The sequence below is a fragment of the Arvicanthis niloticus genome, chromosome 10 (assembly GCF_011762505.2).
Source record: "Arvicanthis niloticus isolate mArvNil1 chromosome 10, mArvNil1.pat.X, whole genome shotgun sequence".
NCBI classification, from domain to species: domain Eukaryota; kingdom Metazoa; phylum Chordata; class Mammalia; order Rodentia; family Muridae; genus Arvicanthis; species Arvicanthis niloticus.
The window spans coordinates 50,956,576-50,982,537 of record NC_047667.1 but is presented as its reverse complement, the minus strand read 5'-3'; the positions used below and the strand labels follow the sequence as shown (position 1 = coordinate 50,982,537).

At 40.4% G+C, this 25,962-nt stretch overlaps 1 protein-coding gene across 3 annotated transcripts in view; it reads right to left on the bottom strand.

Moving 5' to 3' along the window:
- Nucleotides 1-6,240: 6,240 nt before the first annotated feature.
- Nucleotides 6,241-25,962, bottom strand: part of F5 (coagulation factor V) — a 67,747-nt gene continuing 48,025 nt past the window's right edge. For 2 of the 3 annotated variants that reach the window (XM_034513489.2, XM_076941507.1), the window contains 10 exons: nt 25,393-25,600; nt 21,825-22,004; nt 19,594-19,710; nt 18,777-18,848; nt 17,482-17,585; nt 16,636-16,791; nt 14,408-14,552; nt 11,779-11,930; nt 8,437-8,619; nt 6,241-7,153 (listed from right to left, as the gene is read on the bottom strand). In XM_034513489.2, the coding sequence (XP_034369380.1) occupies nt 7,007-7,153; nt 8,437-8,619; nt 11,779-11,930; nt 14,408-14,552; nt 16,636-16,791; nt 17,482-17,585; nt 18,777-18,848; nt 19,594-19,710; nt 21,825-22,004; nt 25,393-25,600 (1,464 nt within the window). In that variant the 3' untranslated portion in view covers nt 6,241-7,006. The remainder of the gene's footprint in view (nt 7,154-8,436; nt 8,620-11,778; nt 11,931-14,407; nt 14,553-16,635; nt 16,792-17,481; nt 17,586-18,776; nt 18,849-19,593; nt 19,711-21,824; nt 22,005-25,392; nt 25,601-25,962) is intronic. The other variant, XM_076941506.1, reaches the window with a different exon arrangement.

The window sequence follows — 25,962 nt, the reverse complement described above, 5'->3', positions numbered from 1 at the left end:
CATTCCTTACCAACTTGAAAGACTCTGTGTATGTTATATTCATTTTTAGAAAAATTGATTCTCAGAAATGGTTAGTGTGTCCTAGATAAAGAATGACTGGAATATATGTGTGCACACAGTGCTTGGGTGTTGATGTCCCTATCATAGGTTGTGGATAGAATGTAAGGGAATTGAGCATGAAATAATAAAATATTCTATTGCCAAAATAGAACAATAATCTTTTCTCAAATAGCGGGAAGTTAGACTAAGGAAAACAATTTTATAAAATTATATATTTCCCATTATTTTCTCCAAAGCACCTGACTTCTATTGATATTTGCTTAGATTAGAATGAGATTTGAGAGCACATCTGAAGAAACAGGGATGTCACACTTTGCAGATTTCAGTCTTCTGTTTATTGCCACCAAATAGCTAACAAAATCACGACTGGAGAATCAATAATTATGATTGGAGTGTTTACATGAATGCAATCTATCTTTAGAGACCCTAAGCTCTTCCTTCAGGATAGTCAAACCCTAAAGGAGCCCATACACACAGAGAACACAGCACTTGCCTTGGAAGCTTTGTTTTCACTGCGTGGTGTTTTTCTGAAAGCATTTAGATACAGAGGGAAGTCCAGGAAAACAGCCAAACACTGTCCAGCCTCCTCAAAGGCGCTGTCACAGTGGGTGGTGACCTCTTTCTATAGGTTTTTGAGGGGAAATTATGTTTAATCCCAGCCTCCAGGAAAGTGTGCTTCTTCTGGACAGGTTTTTTTTTTTTTGTTTTGTTTTTGTTTTTGTTTTTGTTTTTTTAACATTCTACAGCTACATTTTACTTTTGCTTTGACTTTAAAATTTTCTGTTCAATCCAAACTTATCCATAGCAAGATGAAGGGCACATAGATGACATTTTCTTTGTTTATGGTTAAAACAGTGCTATAGTCTCTCACACATGAAGATACGCAGGCTTAGAGAGGCAGAGGTTAAGGAATTTGCCCATGGGCATTTGGCTACAGGATGTCAAAAGCCATGTAACTTTTGAGAACTGGATTATATTTTCCAAGCTTTATGTTTTGATTTCTAATCTTGTTTTCTATCCTACTTTTAATGTGTTATCTCTCAGTATCATATGATTTTTTTCCAACCAAACTTTAAATCTTTTGTGTATGGGGTATGTGTGTACCTGTATGGGGTACACTTGCCTATGTTTGTGTGCATGAGTATGAGAGTACAGTTGCCTGTATGTGTGCACAAGCACAGGGGGTTCATATACCTGTGTATGTGCACATGTATGGGGGTACACTCACCTGTGTGTGCACATGTATGGGGGTATACTCACCTGTGTGTGCACGTGTATGCTCACCCATCTATGTGTGCATGCTCAAGAGTACACTTGCCTGTGTGTGTCCATGTAGAAGGGGCACCCTCACCTGTGTGTGTGCACATGTACAGGGGCACACTCATTTGTATGTTTACACATGTAGAGGAGGTAACCTCGCCTGTGTGTACAGAGATCAAAGTCTGGTGTCTTTTTTTTTTTTTTTTTATCACCCTCTGCCTTATTCTTGTGGACAGTCTCTCACTGAACCTGGAGCTACCATTATGGCTAGACCCACTCCCCCTGACCAGTACACGTTACCTGATTTTACAGAGATGTTGGGAGTCTGAACTCAGGTCACCAGGATCTAATGGCTAGCATTTTACCCACTAAGCATTCATCTCAACCCAATCACTTTGAATCTTCTGGGACAAGATATGAGATAAACATAACCGTTCACTCACATACATAAAGTGTGCTGGCTTTAGGGATTGTTCTTACTATTATTGTCTTGGAGATTGAACCTAGGGACTCCTATAGACTTGGTAAGCGCCATTGAGCTCCACCCCCCAAACAATCTTTTGGAATTTTACTTTTAGTTGAGAGTGTTGGCTTCCCAATTTAATTTTGATTTAGCATGCTGGCTGCTCAGGGATAGGGAGCATCTTTATAATAGCCACAAATATCAGAACATAGGATCACCACCAGCCAATAGTGTATAATGGTCTAGCCTATTTGATGTATTGCAAAAAACTGTAGTCTTTTTCACAAAGTTATCTATCATTCTGACTATTTTTCTAATTTGTTTTAGTTAAATTTCTCTCTCTCTCTTTACCTCTGGCCTTTTTTACCTCTACCTTTCTCCATGTAGCCCTGACTTGTCTTGCAATTCCCTCTTTAGATCAGGCTGGCCTTGAACTCAGAGATCTTCCTACCTCTTCTCCCTTGAATGCAGGGATTAAAGGTGTGCACCACCACCACCTGGCTTATTTCCCCTGTCAACAACCAGTTTTGGGTTTGTGTGTGTGTGTGTGTGTGTGTGTGTGTTTATGTGTTTTGAGAGAAACTTTTCCCTTAATTCCTATTGTAGTTTGAATAGGCAATGCCCACATAGGCTCATAGATTTGAAAACTTGGTGACCAGGGAGTGGCATTATCAGTGGGTGTGTACTATTTGGAGGAAGTGTGTCATTGGGGTGGGCTTTGAAGTTTCAAATGCTCAAGCCAGGACCAGTGTTTCTCTCTTCCTGCTGCTTGTTAGTCCAGATGTAGAACTCTTATCTACTTCTTTAGCACCATACCTGCCTGCATGATGCCATACTTCCTGCCATGACAACGATGGACTACACCTCTGAAAGTAAGGCAGCTCCAATTAATGCTTTCTTTTTATAAGAATTGCCATGGCTACAGCATCTATTCAAAGCCATAGAACACCAACTAAGACAATTCCATTTAAAATTTCCAATTTTCTATGTGGATAAATTTTCTGAATCTTTTATAAGAAGTCCTAGGGGCCCAGTATATAAACAAATGTTAACTGTACCTACTCCTGAGGCAAAAACCATAATCTGGTCATTTAAACCTATTTTTTTAAAGTTCAGGTATGGCATTCAGTCATTAGGTTAGCCTCAGTAATTAAAGTTTAACCTTTGTGAAGGTCCTGGAACTCTATATGTGCAGCTGAATGCCAATTCCTGAGAAAAAAGAGGCAGAAGACAGAGCAGCAATAGAAAGCAATGCGTGTTGGAGACAGGCATGTTTGAGACCAACTTGGTGTACAGACAAAGAGAGTACTATATGAGCCAGATGATATCACAAGTCTGTTACAAACAAACACATCAGCAAAGCCTGGCTAGTGGTGGTCATAGTCTCTCAATGATGGAGCAGTACTTAAGGCAAGGAGCTGAAAATAAGTAGACCTGTAGAAAGACTCTCTTATGTACCGTATGGAAGTATCATCTGTCAATAATAGGCTGATGGCCTATTAGCTGAGGCCAGAAATAAGAGGTGAGAGTTCTGGTTGGGAGAGAGGAACTCTGGGATAGAGTCAGGCAAGGGAAGAGATTCCTCCCCCAACCCAACTCTGAGAAGATGGATGAAACTGAGAAGAGGCAACCAGCCATGTGGCACTCATAATATAGAGTAAACGGGTTAATTAAGTTATGAGCTAGTCAGAGAACCAGCCAAAGGTTGTGACATTTATTCATAAATAGTAAGTCTCAGAGTCAGAATTTCAGGAATTAAGGTACAATTGGAAAAGCCTGGGCCTACATAGAACAGAGACCATTACCAAGTTCCATGACAATGAAGAACAAGCAAAGGTCTGAACTTACTGCACATCATTCCTAAGACACCGAGGAGAAGCTTTTCTTTAAAGTAAAATAATAAAAGTGCAAATGACTTGAAGGTGATTTAAATGATGACCAGAGACAAAGCCTTTATATGAACACCTGAAGGTCTTGCTACTGTTCAGCTATGCCCTGTGATTGTCTTATCTATCAACCAGAATTTCCCACATATGACAAACATTTTCCCTTGAGACTGTTATACTGGTCCTTATCACAAAAGATGATCCTTGTTCAATTTTGTTATGAAAAGTAGCAGGTATTTCTTCAGTCCTTGAAATTCCTCTGAAGAAGCAATTCCGCATTTCCTGAGGACTTTTTATATGTGGGATGCTCTCAGCCATTCTTTCCCAGCTTTCAGTTAGAATGACTAATAATGTCTAGAATTTTAATTGTTGGTTTCTCTTTGCAATTCCTAATTCCTCTGTGAGTCACTCAACTTCTTTCCATAGGAACCAGTTAGGAGATAACAAACAGTGCATTGTCCAGGGGTGGAGATACCAGGTAGCCAAAGCTGCAGTATCAACAACTTCAAAGGGATGGACAAAATGTGGAACTGTGTTTTGCTTCAAAGTCACTTATAACCCAAACATTTTTGTTGATACTCGTTTTTTTCAGATTAATTTTGAGTTATTAATTAACACTTATATGTACCTCTCTAGGGGGTGTGACTTACACACATTTAATTTCCATTTTATTCTATGATTATCTACTTGTCTGGTTTTACCTCTGACAGTAACAAGTAAGAGTTCTAATTCACGGCTGCTGGGTAGTGGTGGTGCACACCTTTAATCTCAGCACTTGGGAGGCAGAGACAGGAGGATTTCTGAGTTTGAGGCCAGCCTGGTCTACAGAGTGAGTTCCAGGACAGCCAAGGCTATACAGAGAAACCCTGTCTCGAAAAACAAAACAAAACAAAACAAAACAAACAAAAAAAGAGTTCTGATTCACTTTTTCCTTAGAGTCTTGGGTGTACCAGCTTGGTCTAATGAGTTCCAAGGAGAAGCCAGAGCTATATAGTGAGGAGAGAGAGAGAGAAAGAGAGAGAGAGAGAGAAATGGGAATCCATCTAATTCTATAGAAGAGATACCAAGAACTAGCTTTATAAAGCTAATTTATAAATTAGGTGGCTTATTAAAAAATAAAAATAGTAGATTCTCTATCCTTAAATTAAAAGTGTCAAGTGGATAATGGCTGAGCAGTAACCTAAGCCCAGAGCCCCTTGAATCAATTGTGTATTCACAAGACCAGACTTGGAAAAGGCAGAGTTTTTTTTTTTTTTTTTTAACTTCAGATTCTCAGTTGTTAACACAATAAAAATCTTAGAGACATTTTGGTACATAGTAGCATGAATCACGAAATGAAAGTAACAATGGAAACATAAATACCTCTAGAAAGTCACTCCTCAGTGGATGTTGAAAGCTCTCATGCATATTTGCAAGGTTCTCGGGAGGATGCACCAACTGAGAGTTTAGAAACTCCCAGTCAACAGTGGTTCTGTGTGCACATCACATATAGTTTTCTCCTGCACTGAGTCTGGCCTCCCCTATTCACTTGCTTCAACCAATAGAATATGGCAGAAATGGGGCTCTACTTCTGCTGTGGGCCTAGCATTTGAGCATTTACCTAGAGAGACCTACTCACTGGAAACTGAGTTAGAAGACCACATGCAGAAGCCAGGTAGTGTGGGTTGGAACTGAGACAATATCAAGAGGTAGAAAGGACCCCCAACCCACATACCTCTACATTCATATAAATCCCCTTAGAAATGCAGCTGAGACCATGACTTTACCATAACTCTGTGGGTGACACCAAATGAAGCCAGCAATCAGACTGTCCATCTGAACCCAATGAACCTACAGCACCAGGAAAGAGAATAAGTTTGATGGTTTTGCAATTAAAATTTTAACCTAAAAATTATATTTATGGTCTATAAGCTTGTTTTGATATATGTACACACTGTAAAATCATATTAACATTATCTATCTTATATCAGGTATATTTCACACAATTCTTACTTAAACATTGGGGAGGCTTATTTCACAAAACCAGATGGTTTCAGCTTTCTATTTGGACGAGGATCCTGTGTGTATAAAGCGTCCATCCAAAGTGACTTCATGGATGTCGAAAGGCTCCATAGACTGGCAAGTGATGCAACACCATGAAATTCCAAATTTTCAGAGAAAAGTATGCTAACAGAAGAAGCTGCTGGGTGAGGAGAGACAGAAAGAAAAGACACAGAAAGAGCTCTTCATCCACTTGCCAGTTTGGCCTGGAACAAGAACTGGGCAAAGCTTTGCGCCAACAGTCCCATATTCTCCTTTACAGGTAAGCACCTTCCCTTAGGTGAACCCAGGTTTTGAAACAGTATGCCACACCATGCCAGCTTTTCCATCAAGCCAAGGCACATGACCAGGCCTCCCAAGGTCATCATTGACATTTTCTTTTTAATGTCTGATAGCTGGTACACAGGGATATTGATATGTGCTCTTCACCCCAGACAAGACAGACTCACAAGTCCAACGGGACCATGAGAAACATACTCAACTGTTTCTTTCCTCGTGGGGAATCAGAACACTCGAGATGACACAGAAAGACAAGCTTCAAAAATCTTTTATTTGCTGTTAGTGCTTGTAGATGGGCGTGGGCACACACATGTGCCACAGCCGAATGCAGACACCAGAGGACAGCTCTCTGGAATATGTTCTCTCCTCTCACTGTGGGCTCCAGGACTTGAACTCAGGCCATCCAGGTTTGTTTTGTTTTTGTTTTGTGTTGCTGCTCTTGTTTTGTTTTGGCAGCAAGCACTTTTGCCCACTGAGCCAGACCAACACTGGGTATTTTAAGTTCTCACTCAATTACAAGATATTTTTTTTTCTATTACATAAGAAAAAAAAAACCTCAGCTACTTTTGTTTCCCCTGTTTTACAAATTACAGTTTGCTTTTAAAAGAAAAATATAGAAATAAAGGTTTTTCTAGGTCCATGAAAAGTTTCCAAAAGTAATAGCTATTTTGTTAATGTCTACAGGATTTGAAAGAGCCACAATGAATCATATCATTTCATTATATAACTATTACATTATATAGGATCTTTAATCAGAGTGAAAGTCATATTCTTGCCTAGTCTTAATATTTTTCCATTTATATTCAAATCAGTGAAGAAATAATAGCCGCCATCTCACTTAATGGGAGCGACGAAGGAACATTGTAAAAGCTCCTCATTATTCTCTATTAGGAAAAAAAACAGCAGAACATTTGTCAACACTTAAAATATCCATACTATATTGCCTACTCTGAATGGTTTAGGCCTGAAGGAGTTTCTTCAGCTTTTGTTTGTTTGTTTGTTTTTCTTGGATTTAATTCTAATGAATGTCACAGCCAAAGAGCTCCAGACGCAGTGCAATACTTTGGTTCCATGTTTTAGGAATGATGCGGATAAATCTGGAAATAATGGGTGGGTTGAAAAAGTTCTTCACATGCCCTTTGGTATTGCTATTTCCTTCAAAAATCTGAAAGGAAAACACGATGAAAATGAGGTCAGCATTGGCATCAGGAGAATTCCTGTTTTACTCTTAATTTACCTTCGTATGCCAAAGTCAGTCATCTTTGATTTTTTTCTGTAACTGTTCTCAGGATACTGGGAAATCACAAGCCAGCTTGATGTTCCCTTAAAGGCGCCCATTTCTCAATCAGATGTGTCAAATTAGGAAAAATAAATAAAGCAGACACGAGTGTTTGCAAGCCTACTTCTTCTTTAGCCTCTTAGTCGCTCTGCGGCCTTGAAGAAGTCATCGTGTTCCTCTGCCCTCCACTGCCTTGTCCTCGGAGTGAGAGTAAAAGCTCTACCTCACACATGCTGCACAGATTTGAAAGTGTGTGCAAACACACAGCAAATGTCTGGTGAGCATCATGTAGCAGATGCCAATAAGTAACTTGCTGTTATTGACATTCAGTGTAAATGTGACCCTGCGGTTTTCTTTATTGTTCCGTTTGGTTATGTGCTTCTCCCCTCGAGTGTTTGCTGGTGTTTGTTTTTTGTTTTCACTCACTCTCAGGAAGTTCCCTGAGATGTACGTACACAGCAGAGTCTTTTTGACAGCAGGTTCCCTGGTGTGAGGAAAACCTGCTATAACAAGATAAAACCCACTGCCGGGATATTAAAAGACGAGAAAGGGGTGCGAACAGGTTCTGTGCTGAGCGAGCACTTGGTTAGAATTCAGTAAAGCTCAGTCCCCTCCCGGTGTTGTTTTTCCTACTAGTTTTAGCCCAGTTCCTAAGCACATTTCCCTGGCTCTGCCTCTAGAAGGTAGAGGGACTTAAGAATGTAATGGAGCAGTTGATTTCACAAGAAGGGTAGCCTTCCCAAACGTTTCCTGTTTAGTAGAAATGTGGCATACAGAGGCTTGTGGTACTGGGTATCTGACTTGTTACAAGCAGCAAGTCTATCTGCAGCAAGGTTTTTTTTTTTTTTTTTTTTTTTTTTTTTTTTTCATTTTAGTGAAAGCTTTTCTGGATAGCTTTACCGTCATTCTAAGTCAGAGATAGCAAAAGCCTCACAGCATCCCCTGGTATTATGTCCTCCCTGTCTCACAGGTGGGTGAGTCAGAAAAGTGATACAAATGGTCCCTCTGCTGAGACTAGCCACCTATAGAAGGGGCGCGGGAGTGGGGTTGAGAAGACTTGGGGGAGTAGTTAGATAATCAGTACTGGTAAACGCAAGATCCTGTTATTTCTCATCAGGAAACAGTTTCCAGACAGTTTTCAAAACCTTTGCCAACACAGCATCCCGTACCTTGTCCACCATGGAGGATTTCTGCCGGTAAGATTTCCACGTCACACCCTGGTCACTGTACTGGATGGTGTAGCTCTTCACATACATCTCAGAGGATAGAGACTTACAGCCCTGTGTTACGATGGCTGTTACCTTCTTGATTTTGAGCAGATCGACTTGTAACCACTGCTTGTTGTTGTTTGCCTACGAAAAACAACAAAGCGAAGCACTGAAATGAAAATGTTAATCCTTCCTTTTGGTTAAGAACAGGATGTTTAGCCGGGCAGTGGTGGCGCACGCCTTTAATCCCAGCACTCGGGAGGCAGAGGCAGGCGGATTTCTGAGTTCGAGGCTAGCCTGGTCTACAGAGTGAGTTCCAGGACAACAGAGAAACCCTGTCTCGAAAAACCAAAAAAAAAAAAAGAAAAAAAAAAAAAGAACAGGATGTTTAGAAAAATCGTAAAGCTTTCCCCGTCTCCTGCCTTATGAGTCGCTGTCTTTTAGAAGACTTCCCTGTGATTTCTTATTTGTTGTTATGGATCATGACTGAGAGGGGGGATTAAAGAGAGTAATAGAGCATGCCTGACTAGGGAAGGCAATGCTGAAGGGAAATAAATGATTAAGAATGAAGTATAATGACAAAATGCCACAAAGAAACCTATTGCTTTGTATACCAACTTGAAAATACTTAATTTTAACTGATGCATTCCATATCATATACAGTTATTATTTGCTAGTTTAGGTCTTTTGCTGCTCCAGGGTGAGGGCTTATTAGGTTTTTTTCCCTAGTATTCATAGCAATACAAGGTACACAGTTGGCGTTTATTTTATTATTATTATTATTATTATTATTATTATTATTATTATTATTATTGTTATTATTTGGTTTTTTTGAGACAGGGTTTCCTGGCTGTCCGAGAACTCACTCTGTAGACCAGGCTGGCCTTGAACTCAGAAATCCACCTGCCTCTGCCTCCCAAGTGCTGGGATTAAAGGCGTGTGGCACCACTGCCTGGCACAGTTGGCGTTTAATAAGTAGCTGCTGGATACTTACTGATAAATGAATTTTAATTTAAACAAAAATAATACATTTCCAAATTATTTGGAAGTGTTTTCTTAAGCAGGTTTGTTTAAAGGCTAAAAATTGTTTGAGGAATGACTGAGAAAGAATTGAGTATCTGCTTGAGGTGTGTCACAGACTAGCCTCACAAACGGTCTCCTCAAGTTCAGTGACATGTTCCTGAAGAGAGTTCAGGACTAGTGTCTGGAGGAGTCTGGAATGAATTTCTAACTTTGGGAGATGTATCATGCAATTATATATGAAACAAATGCTATTTCCTCAACGTCATTCATATTCATGTGGACATATATGTGTGTATATGATTATCTATCTATATATTTACATGATATAGCTTTTCAGAGGCAAATTGATTGAATTAAAGGATTAAAACTTTGTTAACTTTGTGAGATCCTCCGTGTGTCATCTTAGAGTGACTTAAAATCTGGGTTGTATCAATGATACAAGATACAGGTGAAGGGTTTTGTACATATCAGGTAAGAGACACTCAGCCATGGACAGATTGGCTATGCATACCTGCATGTGTCTGGCTTTGATTTTCAGCCTCTCTAAATATCATTTAAAGACATTCTGTGCTAAGAAAAGGTTAGATCAAACAGAAATTTCTGACTGAGAAATTTAGATTAAAAATGACATTATTAAAAAACCACAGTTAACATTTATATGGAGGGGCCTTAATTACAATCCCAATGATTAAAGCTAACTATATAGAAAGGATTTCTTTTAAATATTGTAGAATAGAGTGTAGGGTGACAAGATTTACCATGTACAGGTCTAAAGGGATGTCTGGGGAATAACTATACGGTACTTTTATTTATTATTTCTCTTTTTATGTAAGTATGTAATGTAACTATTTTAATTGTTTTAGTTTCTACAAGTATCAGTTTTCTTCTGCAAAACTGCAAGATGAAATGTTTGGGCTGCTTCATGTAGGGGACCAACCTGAGTTTTAGCTATGGATGGAATTCTAGCCAAGATCTTGCCTCGACATTAAGTTGAGATGATTTAATCTGTTGTGCATTTAGACACAGACAGAGAGATTTGGAGAGATGCTTCATTATAAACTACTGCCAGTCCAGCATTCTGTGAGTCCACAATAGGCTAGAATGAGTTTCAGAGCCCAGAGATTGGCTTCTAAGACACCATGTGGGGCTCATGTGCCACACTTTAATTTTCTTTCTAGTGGCCTACTCTGAGATTAGAACCAAGAGTTCTTCAGAGTCTAGGAATTGGGTTGTATTAACATATATAAATATGTATGTATTATATACTACTTATATATTTACATATATATCAATATATATCTTAAGGGAGGGAGATGGGAAGAGACTAAGTAATGAATTTGTATTGTCTTGTCAGGATCATAAAGTTATCGTGGTATTGTGATCCCACTATCAGGTGAAGAATAAAATAAAAATAAGTTAGTTATTAATAGTTATCCTCAAATCAAATAACATGAAATATTTAGTGGAGCAATATCAAAGGAACTTTCTGGAAGGTGTTTGTTTAACTTGGATCACTGATTTATACTCCTGGTTTTATAACTGTGTTGCCTCCAACTGTCCTGAAGAATGTCACAAAGTTCATAAAGAAAGGAAATGAAAGTTTTTAAAGTGGCAAATTGTGAAAAAGAGATATATTATAAACCATAATTATTTGTTCATTATTAATGTTAAAGTTCTCAACCAAGACTGCTAAGTAATGACTGTCTTCATTCACTTACATGTGGACTTACTTGTTGCCATGCAGAGAATCTACAGAAAAATGAGCCTAAAATGGTGGGTCATCTCAACCTGTGGGTCAAGACCCCTTTGGGGGTTAAATGGTCCTTTCACTTGCATGCCAGATATCCTGCATATCAGACATTTACATTATGATTCTTGACAGGCAAAAATATAGTTATGAAGTAGTGACAGAAATAATTTTATGCTTGGGGGCGGGGGTCACCACAACATGAGGAGCTGTACTAAAGAGTTACAACATTGCGAAAGTTGAGAACTACTGGCCTACAATAATTATTATGTAGTTTTTTGCAAGCTGTTGTCCCTTCCTGTCTAAAGTTAAAGCTACCAAGAATTACAGGGAAGAGGTATGACTTTTCTCTGAGTCGTGGTTAGAGCTGAAAGCTGTTGATTCTGCAAATCATCCTAGATTCTCAGACCTGGGACTTCAGGGGCTCACACTCTGGTTCCCAGCCACCACCACACCACCCCCCATCCCCTGTGGTGGTGGTCACTGTTTGTTTCTGGAAAGTGAGAAAACTCCATTTATATGGTTGAGGTCACCTTGGCTTGCCAGGCATTCACACGGCCCTGGGCATTCAGGCGGGCAAGGGAAGGCTCCCAGTAGTCTCCCCACCATGACTTCTTAAATGAAGATGCAGTAATTTGCTGGTTTTGAATCCTTCCATCTTCCAGGCCCAGTGGTGTGGAACATCCTGTCAAGAGGAAGTAATATGATTAATTGTACAGCATTAATGGCCCCTGAGCTGCATTTTGCAACACAAAGGCAAAAAAAAATCATTTCCAGAAAACAGCATAATGAAGAACATTAGTTCAATTCAAGTGCAAATACCATTCTGGTGCTACTAATATATTATTCAATGCTCGTACATCTGTTTGACAGAAGTGGACACAGAGTACAGCAAGACACGAGAGTTTGCTCAACACAAGACTGTCAGAACAGGAAATTGAACTTACAGCCAGTATCCCATCCAACACAGTATCTTAAGTTCAGGTTCTCCCTTCTTTAGACAGCCATGGAATCTCAAGTCTTTGCTTTGAGATAGATTGTGGTTCTGAACAATATGTACCACTCTGTGGCACACAATGACATTTCAGTTAATAAAAGACTACACAAATACAAGTGGTCCCATTAGGCTATGGAGGTGTTGTGACATCACAGTTGTCATAAGTAAAATATAGCCTCTGTGCTTGTGATGGTGTCCATATACACATTTGTAGAAGTACAGTGCACGCAATTATGTATAATTCAAAACATTCAATAGTAAACCACAACACAACTGCTTTGTGTATTAACTAATCATTATTTTTGAACGTGTGCCTTCTACTTGCGAGAAATTAGCTTACTGTGAAACTGTCATGTTATGCTCACTTGCTCTGTCTCTTAACTGTATCGAGACCACAATGAGTGACTGGCTGGTACTGTGTAAACACAGTCTATGATATTTGCACAGTAACAAACAAAATAGCCTAAAGATGCATTTCTAAGAATGAATTCCTGCAGGTAAGCAATGCACGGCTGTACTTAAAGGAGAATTTCTTCCAGCAGAAGTTGTGGCGATGTAGTGGGACTTTGGTAGCCACCATTTTCTGTTTTCCCTTTCAACATTTTGAACACATATACTCTTTAGAATTTTGTTTGGGCATAATCTTGAGCATTCTAGGCAAGCAAAGATAAACTATTAGTGTAGGAAACATAGCTAATGAGTGAAGGCAGCTGACTATCTTAGTGCTACTTGGTTTTTCCTTGGGGGGAAAACACAAAAAAAGATGGCATTTTCTTGAAGCAATAGCTTGCTTTCTTTATGTCAAAAAAAAAAAAAAATCCTTAAAGAAACACGTGCTGCTTGCTATGTAAGTTACAAAAAGTGAAGAGAAAAATTCATGCTCTTTATGTAGAAAAGGAACATTTTTAGTTAATTAACAGAACTGAACCTCACATTTTAGGTTTGTTAGACTACATGATTGACCGAAGCTACCACTGACACTGTAATTATGGAGGGAAAACCCCCATGACTTACAGATTTGTTTCATGGAGTAATCCTGCCTATACAAAATTTGCATCCTGTGTGGGCGGTTTTCTACACTGCTGATATCTAGATACTGGCAAATGTCCATATCCATGGCTCTCACAAATGTCAAGACAGCATGACATGCTTTGGTCAGAAACTGACTCCAAAGTTCAGGGACTTTCTTCACGTGAGTTGGACCTTCCTCTCCTACCTCAGGGGAAGATCAGGAAGCTTCCCAGGGTATAACACAGCATGTGATTCTACATCCCTTCACCTACTCCAGTCTTTAGTGGTCAGCTGAGGCCTGGGTGAGCCGAGCCCTCGGCCATTGTTTTTGTCTTTTACCCCAGAATGCCTAGACAGTGATAATATTTTCTATATGTGCCTGAAAATTAAGAAATACTGGAAAGTTTGTCTGGACAGATAGCAATTAAGAGCATTGAGTGCTCTTCCAGAGGATCTGAGTTCAATTCCTAGCACATGAATGGCAGCTTACTGTAACTCCAGGATCCAACACCTTCACACAGACACATATGCAGCCAAAACATCAACGTGCATAAAAATAAAAAAATAAATTATTAAAACAATACTGGAAAACTTTGCCTAAAAATCAGAGACTAGTCAGTGGGTTGTTATGACTGTTGATTATGACCTAGATTTATTAGATCAAAGACAAATTTCATCTCCTGAAAAAAAAAAAAAAAACCAGAAGCTTGAGATGACTTGAGTACTTACGTAGGATCCAAAACAGAATACAGAGCACACTCATGGCACCAGAAATTCAAAGCCAGGTTCAGATTCAAAAAATGCTCACTGATCACCAAACAATATGACAGTGGCACAGCTCCTCCATTAAAGTCTGAGTGGCCTGGGGGACTTTGAGAGTCAGGTGGCTCTCACTGAAAATGTGCTGACAAGACAGTTTCTATGACACATCGTGAGGAGTGAGGAGCTGCCCCCACCCCACCTCTCTGACTACTGGAACTACAGGCTCTGTCTCCATTTAGATCACACTGAAAATATTCCCGATTGGAACTTGTCTTGCAAAGATTCTTCTGGTGCCTAAGGCCTTGAGGGTATCTAAGAATTCTGGTCTCCCACACCACCTGAATCCTGAGCCGTGGAGTGTCCATGAGAAGGTAGTGCTTCTTGTCCCTTACCATTCACCTCACAGCCCCGCAGCTCCAACCGAAGGGTGGGTCTGTTATAGGATTTTGTTGGATGTATCCTGATGTATCTAGCCACAATAGGTGGGTCAAGTCGATTCTCTTTTATTGTAGAGGCATCTGAATTGCCAGAAAAATACTAGAGGGAGAGAGGAAACCATTAATAACAATTCTCTAAAAACTGACAGTATTTTTTTTTAAGCCCCATCTAACAAGTTTTGTAAGGTTCTTTTATGGAAACAGGATCAGTTTAATTTGGTTTGAAAAACGAATTGAGGATACTTCTACTTCGAGGAGGTGATTGCTGATGTTCTCTCTCCTGTTCTTCCTGCTGTGTAGAAATCCCGGACTATGCATAAAATAGGCAAAAACAAGATGGAAAGATGGCATGAAGAAAACAGACTATTCAAGCTTCTCAGAAACCAAAGATAACATGGTGCTGCCCCCTGGGGGGCTTTTTGCTTACTTTATGTGTTCTAGGCTTATTGGTGAAGAAGACAGAAATCTCATTAGATAACTCCTGCAAACCATCCAACTATCACAGAAAAACAAATAAACACCCAGACACAAGCCAAGCATAGAAGCAACGGCTATAATGGAGGGTTGGACTTCGAGGCTCCTGGGACTAGAGTGGTTCAAGAACCATCCTAGGAGCTTCAGACTTTCCCCACTAAGGAGCCCTCAGCTGTGTCAGGAGAAACCAGTGTGGGACTCTATATCTACCCAGCAGCCAAGGGAAGCAATGTCTCCTAAGGTGCTCAGTGAGGGCCTGGACTCTGACCTCCCTTCCTGGCAATCACCAGGCTGTGCCCCACCTCCCTTTCCCTCACAGAGAAGTATCATAAAATGTCCAGTTAAAACAGAAGCGAAGCATAGGAATCTGTAAGACTGAGTACAATTAAACAGTAGAAGGAAATTAATAAAGGAATTGGCACTTGGAAAAGATTGAAAAACAAATTGTCACATTTACAGCAGGCCTGATATAAAAGTAAAAGAAGAGAAAAATTATGATATCAGAGATTCAATAAGCAATGTTGCTACAGACCCTGCAGATGTCACAAGGATATCGGAGGACAACTAATACTAGACTCTCTACACACGTGACCAACAACTTAAAAGAAAAGGGAAATTCATATTTTAAATGCCACACAAAGTACCATAAATCACCTAATATGGAGTAGACTATTCAAATAACCTCTAAACTGTTAATGAAAGAAATTGAATTTAAAATTTCCCACAAAGAGCTTTTCAGGTCTCAATAGGTTTATGGGTGATTTCTGCCAAATGAAAGTCTTCTCATGGACTTCAGAGAACTCATAAGGAACACAGAAGAGAATGCTTCTTGACTCATTCTATATGTCTTCTATTATGGTGGCATTAAAGTCCAAGACAATCAAACTACAAAACCACCAAACTACATGCTGAAGTCCCACATAAATATGAATGTGAAAATCTTTAAGGTATGATTTTGACTGCTATCACCTTTTCTCTCCCCTTACTAGTTTATAAGCACCAGAATTTAAGAGTTTTAGTGGTTTTATCTAAGCTACACTACAAATATGTCATTATTATAAATAGCCAAGATAGTAAAGAAAAAGTAGCACAAGGTAAAGTAATTTACATAAAGTGCCAACAGAAACAGACTCAAGGTGGTTGGTGTAATCGTGGCAGACAGGCTCTCTGAGTCTGGATATTTTTCTTTGGGGAGGAGCCTGGGAATGAGGAATGATCTAGGAATCTTGTCTGGGCTCATGGAGTACTGGACAGGCGTCTGTCAGTCCTCTGGCATGTCCTCTAAGGCAGCCTGAGAAGCACAGTGCCTCAGAGCATCACTGGGTGACCACAATCACTATAAATCAAGGTACATGAGATAAAGAACAAAGAAAAATATGATAATAAATCAAAACCCTTTGCAGGCAGTTTCTAGCACAGGTTCTGTGTTGAACAAGGGTGGACACTGTGCTGTATACTATCTGCCAATCTGTTTTGAAATGGTGCTTGCGTAAATGTGTTTTCTCCTTTTAGGTTCTGTGGAGATTTGAAGTTTTAGTAGCTCCATGTATCCTTTTATTTTAGAGATCCATCATAATAATATCATTTTTACTTTCTAAGACCCTTAGAAAACCATTCACTTTTCTAATTCCCTGAAAAATAATTTGAAAGGTTACTGCTATGGAAAGCCCAGGGTGAGCCTTAAGATTTAGCTAGAAATGTGCTCAAACCATTACGCTCTTCGTGCTGTTCCCTCTGAAGATCTGCCAGTTGGCTTGGTCAGAGCTGTAAGCCACTTGGAACTCCGTGGTAAAGCAAGACTTTAGGTAGTGTTTAGCACCTTGGGTTTGTATCCCGGTGACTACAACTTCCTTCTGCATGTCCACCTGCAATACAGCCAAGCCAGTAAACAGAACCATCCTTGTTAGTGAGTCACACCTTACCATAACTCAAGATACAATCAGCTTTCTTTAGCATAGGACAATGCCCAAGGTCTTAGCAAGTTCATAAAAATGGTTTGGTACAACCCACAGTTGAGCTAAGTACTCAGTGTGGGGACCGACTAGCTGTGCTTCACTTTGGGGGAAGCAGTGGACATCTTTGTTGGGGCAACCAACCAGAGCTCCCAGGGTCTAAACTGCTAGCCTGGGAACACACATGGAAGGACCCATGGCTCCAGCTGTATAGGTAGGGTAGGATGGCCTTGTCAGGCATCCATGGGAGAGGAGGCCTTTGGTCCCGTGAAGGCTGGATGCTCCAGTGTAGGGGGATTCAAGGTGGGAGTGGGTGGGACACACTCTTATAGAAGCAGGAAGAGAGGGGATGAGTTAGAGAGCTTGAGGGGGCATTGGGAAAGGGGATAACACCTGAAATGTAAATAAATAAAATATCCAATAAAAAAAATAAAGACAATTACTTGACCCACCGCTCAGGGTCTATTATGAGAAAGCAACTGCTGAGAACAGTAACTACACCTACCCGTGGCTGTTTCCTTAATTGCCATTTCAAGAAACAACTAAACCCACCACGGGTGTTGTCATAATGGCAATCAATATTATCAGGTTAGTTAGACATACCTGGATCCAAGGTTTAATGGGGAAATCTAATGCAGTTTTTTCTATACTCCAAGCATTGTATGAACCACCATTGTTTAATCGTGCTAATCTGGGCTCCCAATAAGCTAAATTCAAAAGAAGAAGAAGAAAAAAGAATTTTTGAATTAATTTATTTTTGAAAGAAAGTCTTGTTATATAGCCCAGGCAGGACTAAAGTTCCTTGTCTTTCTGCCTCAGCTTGAAGTACTCTTTTTACCCTCCCAATGGAAACTACCAAATAAGTTTAGTCTAGCAGAGAACTGGATCTTTGGAGGGTTTATGCTATAGTTAGGAAACCAGGCAGGTGACATGAACATTGGCTGCCAAGCCAGTCCTCAATGACGAAACTTTGGCTTCAGGCCATGTTTAGTCAGTTGCAAATCATCATCCACCCTTTCTTGCACGTAGGTCATGTTTGTGTTTTCTCAGTTATGTTGATATGGCTACTGCTGAATATGCCTGCCAAACAGGAAGACTTGGGAGGAATACATGGAGGCCTCATTATTCTTTTGAATACAGTCTCTAGATCTCAGAAAGGGATTTGAGGCAGAATGAAAAAAAATTAAGAGATATTTTGATCATCTTTCTTTCTTTCTTTCTTTCTTTCTTTCTTTCTTTTTTTTTTTTTTTTTTTGGTTTTTCGAGACAGGGTTTCTCTGTGTAGTCCTGGCTGTCCTGGAACTCACTCTGTAGACCAGGCTGGCCTTGAACTCAGAAATCCGCCTGCCTCTGCCTCCCAAGTGCTGGGATTAAAGGCGTGTGCCACCACCGCCCGGCTTTGATCATGTTTCTTGACTAGATGAATGGCTAACATAAACATTGGAACCATCTTCCTTGGAGGATGGAGTCTTGTGAATCTGGCTGGAAGTTATGTGTGTGAGCCAATGTAGGCAAGATAAGTGGAGTTTGGGAAATGATTACAAGGTCATAAGATTAAGCTATTTACTCCCTGGCAATTCCCTGTAGAACTACTGGGCTTCGTAGGTAGAGGTATCAACAAATTGAGTTCTTGATTTTTCCTAGAAAAGGCCCTTTGGGAACAATACACATCACAAGAAGTGGAAATGATAAATGTATGCATAAGATTTTTGCCCCCAAGATATTTCTTCTTCCTCTACCAGAGGAGCACCATAAATGGGGTTGTTTCATTCAGCTATGCAGATGAGAGCCTGGAGACAGGAACTGGCCCATAGATGGCTGTCGTGTATAGCTTTTGTATGAGTTGCATACTGCCACAGTAGGCATGGCCAGTAACAGGCTATGATGTCCCTACTCACTCAGATATTCTGAAGCCTTGATCTGTGAATCAGAGATGACACCAGTGCTTAGTCCCATTGGCATCTTACACTCTATGGAAAAACAAAAACAAAAATAAATACTTTTTTTTTTTTTTTTGCTTAGAAAATACATATAACAGGTAAAAACCTCTATGGCTAGCAATTATTTTTGTTTACCATCCATGGTAATGACTTTAATATGCCCGGATTAGAAAGAGATAAACACTCTGCAAGACTGGTGTTTATCAGAATAGTAACTACCACAGCAGAAACAACTGGAGTCTTTAAAAAATATAAATGTTTATGTTGATGTCCATCTGGTTGGATTTTAAAGCAAATTATTTACAGTAAGTGCTATTACTCATAAGACTGAACTCTTGGCCATTGACCCGGAGAGTACAATGTTATTTAAATCTTGCTCAAGGAAAGAAATACCAGGGTGTGAGCACCGTATTTCGTAGACAACAGATGCCTGGCAAGAATTAATAATGAATTGATAGATTACTACTAGTTACTGCAGAATTCTGATTACTCTTTCTGCTCTACTCTAGAAATTTAGAGATTTTCTAATGTATATTTTCCCATGGATCACCAACTATGAGGAAGAACACTTTCTATTGGTTCCCCGGTCATGGGATATTTGACCTATTTGTTAGAGTTGTAGAGATAATTGTTATATTTTTAATGGCCAGAAGAAAAAAGCCTGTTTTGACATTTTCACAGCAGAATGGTGAGAATCAGATTATTTGCAATCTGGGAGTTGGAAACAGTCTAGTATGAGGCATTCCCTCACCAGTAAATACCAAGGGAGTGATACCTTTGTCTATGATGAGAAATGGCGTTTGCATGCCGGCTACCTGGTTTTCTCCAACCTCTGTGTCTAGGAGCCACCAGCCAGGCTTGGATGGCTTCATTTCAAGAGTTTTAAATGAACCTAAAATAGAGAATGAAGGACAAAATTACAAACTCAGTGGTTAACAAGTAAGTCCCTGTATCCCAAAGCTACAGAGGAGACTTCAATTAAAAGAGATGCATTTCTCTTGAGGCTGTTACAGATGAAAATGAATCTAACAACAGCTACAGCACCAGAACCCACAAATCACCAAAGCAAGGGTGGGGAGGTACATTGTCAGGAGAATGCTTGCCTAGAATTCACAAAGTCCGGACTTTGACCAAGAACCCTATAAACTGGGCACCTCAGTGTATGCTGTAAATCAAAGTGTTCATAAGGAGGAGGCAGAAGGATCAGGATTCAAGGCCATCTGTTACTGCACGGGGACACAGGAGACATTTTGAGCAAATAAACCATCAGACAAATAAGAAAAAACGCTAAAAAGTAAATCACTCAGACATTAAAAAAATCTACCAGCTCCCTTTAAAAAGGAATTTTTTATTTATCTAAATGTATTGTTAAAAGTTAGCCCATATACAATTTAAATATACAGTTTCAAAATGACTCAACTTTACGGCTATTAGATGTGTTTTCTTTCTTTCTTTCTGTTTCTTTGTTAATATGTAAGGAATAAAAATATCCTTTCCTTACGGTTTCAAATACTCTTAAAAGTGTAAATACTTGGATAAATTGTATATAAATTGTTTCAGAAAAAGTGAAAAGGTTTCTGAAACGGCTGCTTATTTATCTGACCCTTAATGTCTACTCCGCCAATTGATCCTATGCTTAGATTCTGTTGACTAAAATTTAGGACCGCATCCCTGATTGTGAATAAAACTTAACAGCGGATGGCTATCCATGTTAAACACAGTGAACAAGATTTCTCATGTTCTTTTCTGGTGAAAATATGGTCCATCCTGTTAAGCAAAACACCATTTTCTAGATTTCTTAGAGAGCGGCATGGGAGAATTAAACAAGAAGCCATTTCTCCATCTTCTTAAAAAACCAACCCATCTGAACCCCATTTTCACATGTAAGACCAATTCACATAATGACTTCCCCCATGTCCACATATGAGACCAATTCACACAGTGACTTTTTCCATGTCCACATATGAGACCAATTTACACAGTGACTTCCTCACCCTAACTCCTGCAAAGAGATGGCCTTTCACTAGTTCCTCGGACCTTGGAAGAGATGCAGAACCCCGATTCTCTTGCTCAAGGCCTACTCTTATCCAAGGTCTCTGAGAGTAAAGTCTCAGCAGATGTGCATCATAGATAGTGTCCTGGGTCTTCAGTGGCATCTCACCCTCATAACTCCTTTCACTAGCAGATCTCCCTGGAAACAACTCAGGGACACAACAAAAATCTTCTCCGATGACTGTAGGTTGTTTAGATCTACACTAACCCTCCCACTTTCACATGAAAAGCTCTCTATACCCCCGACAGCTCTTCCGGTCATTAAAAGGATATCCTGTTAGCTCTTTGAGTCATTAAAAAGATCTAGCCTGCAGGGCGGTGGTGGCGCACGCCTTTAATCCCAGCACTTGGGAGGCAGAGGCAGGTGGATTTCTGAGTTCGAGGCCAGAGTGAGTTCCAGGACAGCCAGGGCTACACAGAGAAACCCTGTCTCGAAAAACCAAAAAAAAAAAAAAAAAAAAAAAAAAAAAAAGATCTAGCCCTCCAAACAGAGTCATGGATCTGTTCTGTTCAAGATTATGATTCCCAGAGTCACTTCCTCAGAAAGATTTCAGAAGTGGATTTCAAGAATCCAGAAGAGCTCAATTTAAGTTTCTCATCAACCTCTGAACAGCAACTGTTTCTCTTTTCCTGTGCCTTGGTGTCTTATGTTGTCGTGTACTTAAGTCTAATTCTTATGACACACAGAGGCCCAGGAGAAACTGCATGGGACACAGAATCTCTGTAGAACCAAGTGGGCTTGCAAATCTGTACTGCCAGGTGCCTACACACAGCTCATAGGAGATCTGTCTTGTGCTCTGTATACAGCATAGAAACAGAGCTTTGCCTTTGGATCCGGATCTTCTCTTCTGATTCCTTAAATAGTAGATGTACAAGGAGAGAAAGAGAGCCAATTACAGGTGCCCCATCTTTCTATTCCTTAGCAGGGACCTCTTCCATCGCTCAGATCTTTACCAGGCAGAAGGGGCCAGACCCCTAATTGGTGCTGTTTGGTCCTATTATCCAGCAGGGTCTGGCCATGAAAGTGAACCACGTGAATATCTTGGGAGCCTCCCATGTTCAGCAGGTGTAGCCTCACCCACTCTTGTTCGTACATCCTCAGGCCGGGCAGGTTGTAGATCATCCCATTAATTGCTGAAAGGAAAGATCGTTGTAATCAATTAAAAACTTGTATACACAAGGAGGAGTCAGGCAGGCTCCCCCACTCGCCACCCATCTTCCTCACTGCCGAGCATTCCGAGGCCTACCCAGATATAGAAAGAGTCCTTGGCAGTTCCAGAGAACCAATAAGAGGCTAAATTAGAACTTTCAAATCCTTTGGTTACCTCACAGACACCTACGAAAGTATCAATCAGCTCCATTTCAAAACAATTTTTGTCTCTCTTTTCCCTAGATTTTGTCCCCCCTCCTGCTTAAGGCTTTGTCCATTTTTCCTTCACATGGATAGTATGAATGTTTCTTTGCTGTAGAAAAATGAGAACGAGCAGATAAAAACCTTAGGGTGAGGGTAAATGACAGATTCAGTGTGTCACTCTCTCCTTGTAGAGACAGCTCCTCTACCTACCTCTCAGGTTAGAGTCTAAGACTGCCAGCTTGTATCTACACTCCTTTAGTGAAATAGGTGGATTTAGTTTTGTTTTGCTTTGTTTTGTCTTGTTTTGTTTTCAGATGGGGTCTTGGTATATATACCTCAGGCCAGCCTGGAACTCACTCTTTAGCCCAAGGTGACCTTGAGTTCAAGGCCCTCATGATTTATTCTTGGGCATACTACACCTGTGTGCCTGTGTGTGTGTGTGTGTGTGTGTGTGTGTGTGTGTGTGTGTGTGTGTGTATGTGTGTGTGTGTGTTTGTGTCTCTGTGTATGTGTGTTGTGTGTGTGTGTGTGGTGTATGTCTATGTGTGTCTGTGTATATGTGGTATGTGTGTGTGTGGTGTATGTCTGTGTGTGTCTGGTATGATATGGTATGTGTATGTGTGTGTGGTCTATGTCTGTGTGTGATGTATGTCTCTCTGTGTGTCTGTATGTGGTGTGTGTGTGTGGTGTATGTCTCTCTGTGTGTCTATATGTGCTGTGTGTGTGTTTGTGTGTGTTTAAAGCACCTGATACAATCTTAATCACCTTAAAAATGTAACACAAAGAGGTTAATGATAAATTTTGTTGCTACCAAACATTTAACTGGAACATAAGCAAGGGGAGAATTCTCTTCTTCAAGGGATTGCTGTAGGATTTTGGAAACCAGTCAAGAAAACTTTTGAAAGGAAAGGAGTTGAAATGTTTTTGGCACTTGTGAAATCATACAAAGTATGGGAACGCCTAGCTACATACCTGGGCTCCAGCCCTCATCCCCATGCTTCAGTTTCTGTTAAACAATTAGATGTCGTAAGAGTGAAGGGCATCGAGGTGATAATTGTGTTGGCATTGTTGGATAGCTGCACCAGGGTATGGGAGTGAGGACTTTAAATAGAAGTACTCAATGAACATTAGATAGAAGGAGCTGAATGGTAGGATTTGCTTAGTTATTCACTATTTCATGTATCTCCTGAGCACATGCTACAAAAGCCAGGCAGGGGCTGGGGACTCCAGAATGTCTGTTTGTCACATAGCCTGATAAATACTATAGGTTGGGATTACATAGTGTCCACAAATTATGAATCATTATTTAGTATCGAACTGTACTAAATGTATTTGAATTTTCGAGAAAATCAGAAAGTGTTTCTTGGAGGGTGCTCCTTTAACAAAGGGCATGGCTGAGAGACAAGCCTGTCTGACTCTGCAACCTGCACTTTCTTTCTAGGCTGAGAGGACTTCTATAGGGCGCACTTTCTGCTCATGTGAGCAAGCTACAAGGCTGAGAGGCTTAGAGGGGAGGAAGGGGAGGGGAAGGGAGGGGAAGGGAGGGGAGGGGAGGGGAGGGGAGGGGAGGGGAGGGGAGGATCAAGGGACACTATTTGTAATCCAAAGTTGTCTGAATCAACTATATTCTATTTAACAGAATTTTTTGACATTTGAATTTTTAAAATCTTTATATGTTTTCATGAAAAGCAGATTTTATCCTTCATGGGTGGGATTTTAACAACGAATCATTGCTTGCCTGCTTGTATCTCAAAGTATTTTTACAGGTGACATTATTGAACTTCTCGAAGTAGGGCCAAATATAGAAGTCTGTCTTGAGTGTGCTACTGATACAGGGCTACCTAGCCTTAATGGCTGGCTAGAAGTGGCATCTAATAGCATGTTATAAAAACATCTTGACCCGTGGTATGTATGTATATATATATGTATGTATGTATGCATGCATACATTCCTTGAGACAGGTCTCCCAGGGGAGCTCAGGTTTGTCTGTCTCTGACTTTCAATCCTCCTACCTCAGCCTCCAGAGTGTTGAGGTTTTAGGCACGTGCAAGTTTTTTCTTTCCCAATATTCTGACAGACTCATTACCTGAAGTACAAGTCCTTAGTAATCAGAAATTTCAGGACAAGCACCTCCATTTTCAAACTATGAAAATAGGCCTCACTTTCATTTACTTTTAGATTTATGTGTACATGTGTGTGCATGTATGTGTGTGTGCATGTTCGTGTGTGTGTGTGTGTGTGTGTGTGTGTGTGTGTGTGTGTGTGCATGTGACCAAATGGCTATGATTTGTATGTGGTGAAATTTACATTTAGAGGCCACCTTGTGGGAATCTGGTTTTTCCTCCCATCATGCAGGTTTGAGGGAGTAGTCCTTGGATTTAAGGGAGTGGTTGTCAGGTTTGAGAGAGTGGTTCTCGGGTTTGAGGGAGTGGTTCTCGGGTTTGGAAGCAAGTGTTCTTTGGTGAGCTGTCCTGGCATACTCCTGTCTTTATTTAATTCTGATTTCTAGCTGTTGTCATTGTCAGCCCTTCATTCAGCCTTTCTTTAAAACTGTTTTGTAATTAATCTGCCAATTTGCAGACCACAGGCAGATCAGAAGTGGGAGAGGGATTGACTGATCAAAGGACTTCTGAACAGAGATACTTTCTCCAGTGTGACCTCCTAAGTGCAGGCTCTCTTGCCAGTGTCCTGTCATCAGGCTGCTTAACTTCCTAGTTCCTTAAATTCTCAGGCTGCCTGGCATAGGTGCTGCCTGCAACTTCAGAGAGATGGGCCTCCAAGAGCCACCCTGTTTTCAGAAGAGACACAAATGTGATCATGACTTAGGGTGAATACTCACTTTTTTAGAGAACAAAAAACAAAGTCATTATTGTCATAAAGAGTGATGCTCACTCCAACGTATATGGCTATCTGGGGCACAGTGCCCATTATCTTGTTGGTTTATCTGGCAGTAGCCCATGTGTGCTATCCTGCACTCTCTCAATGATCTTTAGCAGGGTGATCCTACCAGCGGAATCCTGTCTTTAGGATGCTGAGGAGCCAGGCCTCACTGATGCTCCTGACTCCTCAGGAACACCTAAGATCCATCTTGTGAAGGCTTAAGGGCAGGAACCACCACAATCTGGTGCAATTTAATCAGAGAGTAGATCAAAGCCAGAGGAAAAATACCGTGAAACTCGTGGGAACTTTTTGCTTCTGGAGATTCAATTCTCCATGACCCTTTGGATTTTTCATAGTACCAGCTCTTCTTCTCATCAAAGGTCATGAAGAGTAAGACAAACTCTCTCATGTCCAGAGGCAGGTTGCTCTCCCTGTGAAGTGTTCCTTTCCGGCAGATCAGAAGGGGGCCGATCAAGCCTGAGTGGATGTCTCTCTCCTGGAGGAAAAGAAGAGCAAACTGCAAACGCTTTCCTTTCACCTGGATTTTTCTTTCTCTTCCAAAAATCACAGCTCTCACAGAACAAAAAAAAAATCTTATTTTAGAGGCTCCAAATTTGAGGATCAGTAGTGAATAAGCCTGGGTAGTTATCCTTTATCTGAGTAAAAATAATAATGTTGACAACCAAATGGATACCATTTATTGAGCAACTATACTGCCTTAAAGGCCTTGTCTGAAGTACCTTATTTAATTCCAACGATACTAAATGGCAAATATAAATCCATTCATTGAACACGTGTTTACTAATTTCTCCCCCTCCCTCGCCCTCCTTCTTTCTCTCTCTCTTTATTTTGGAACTG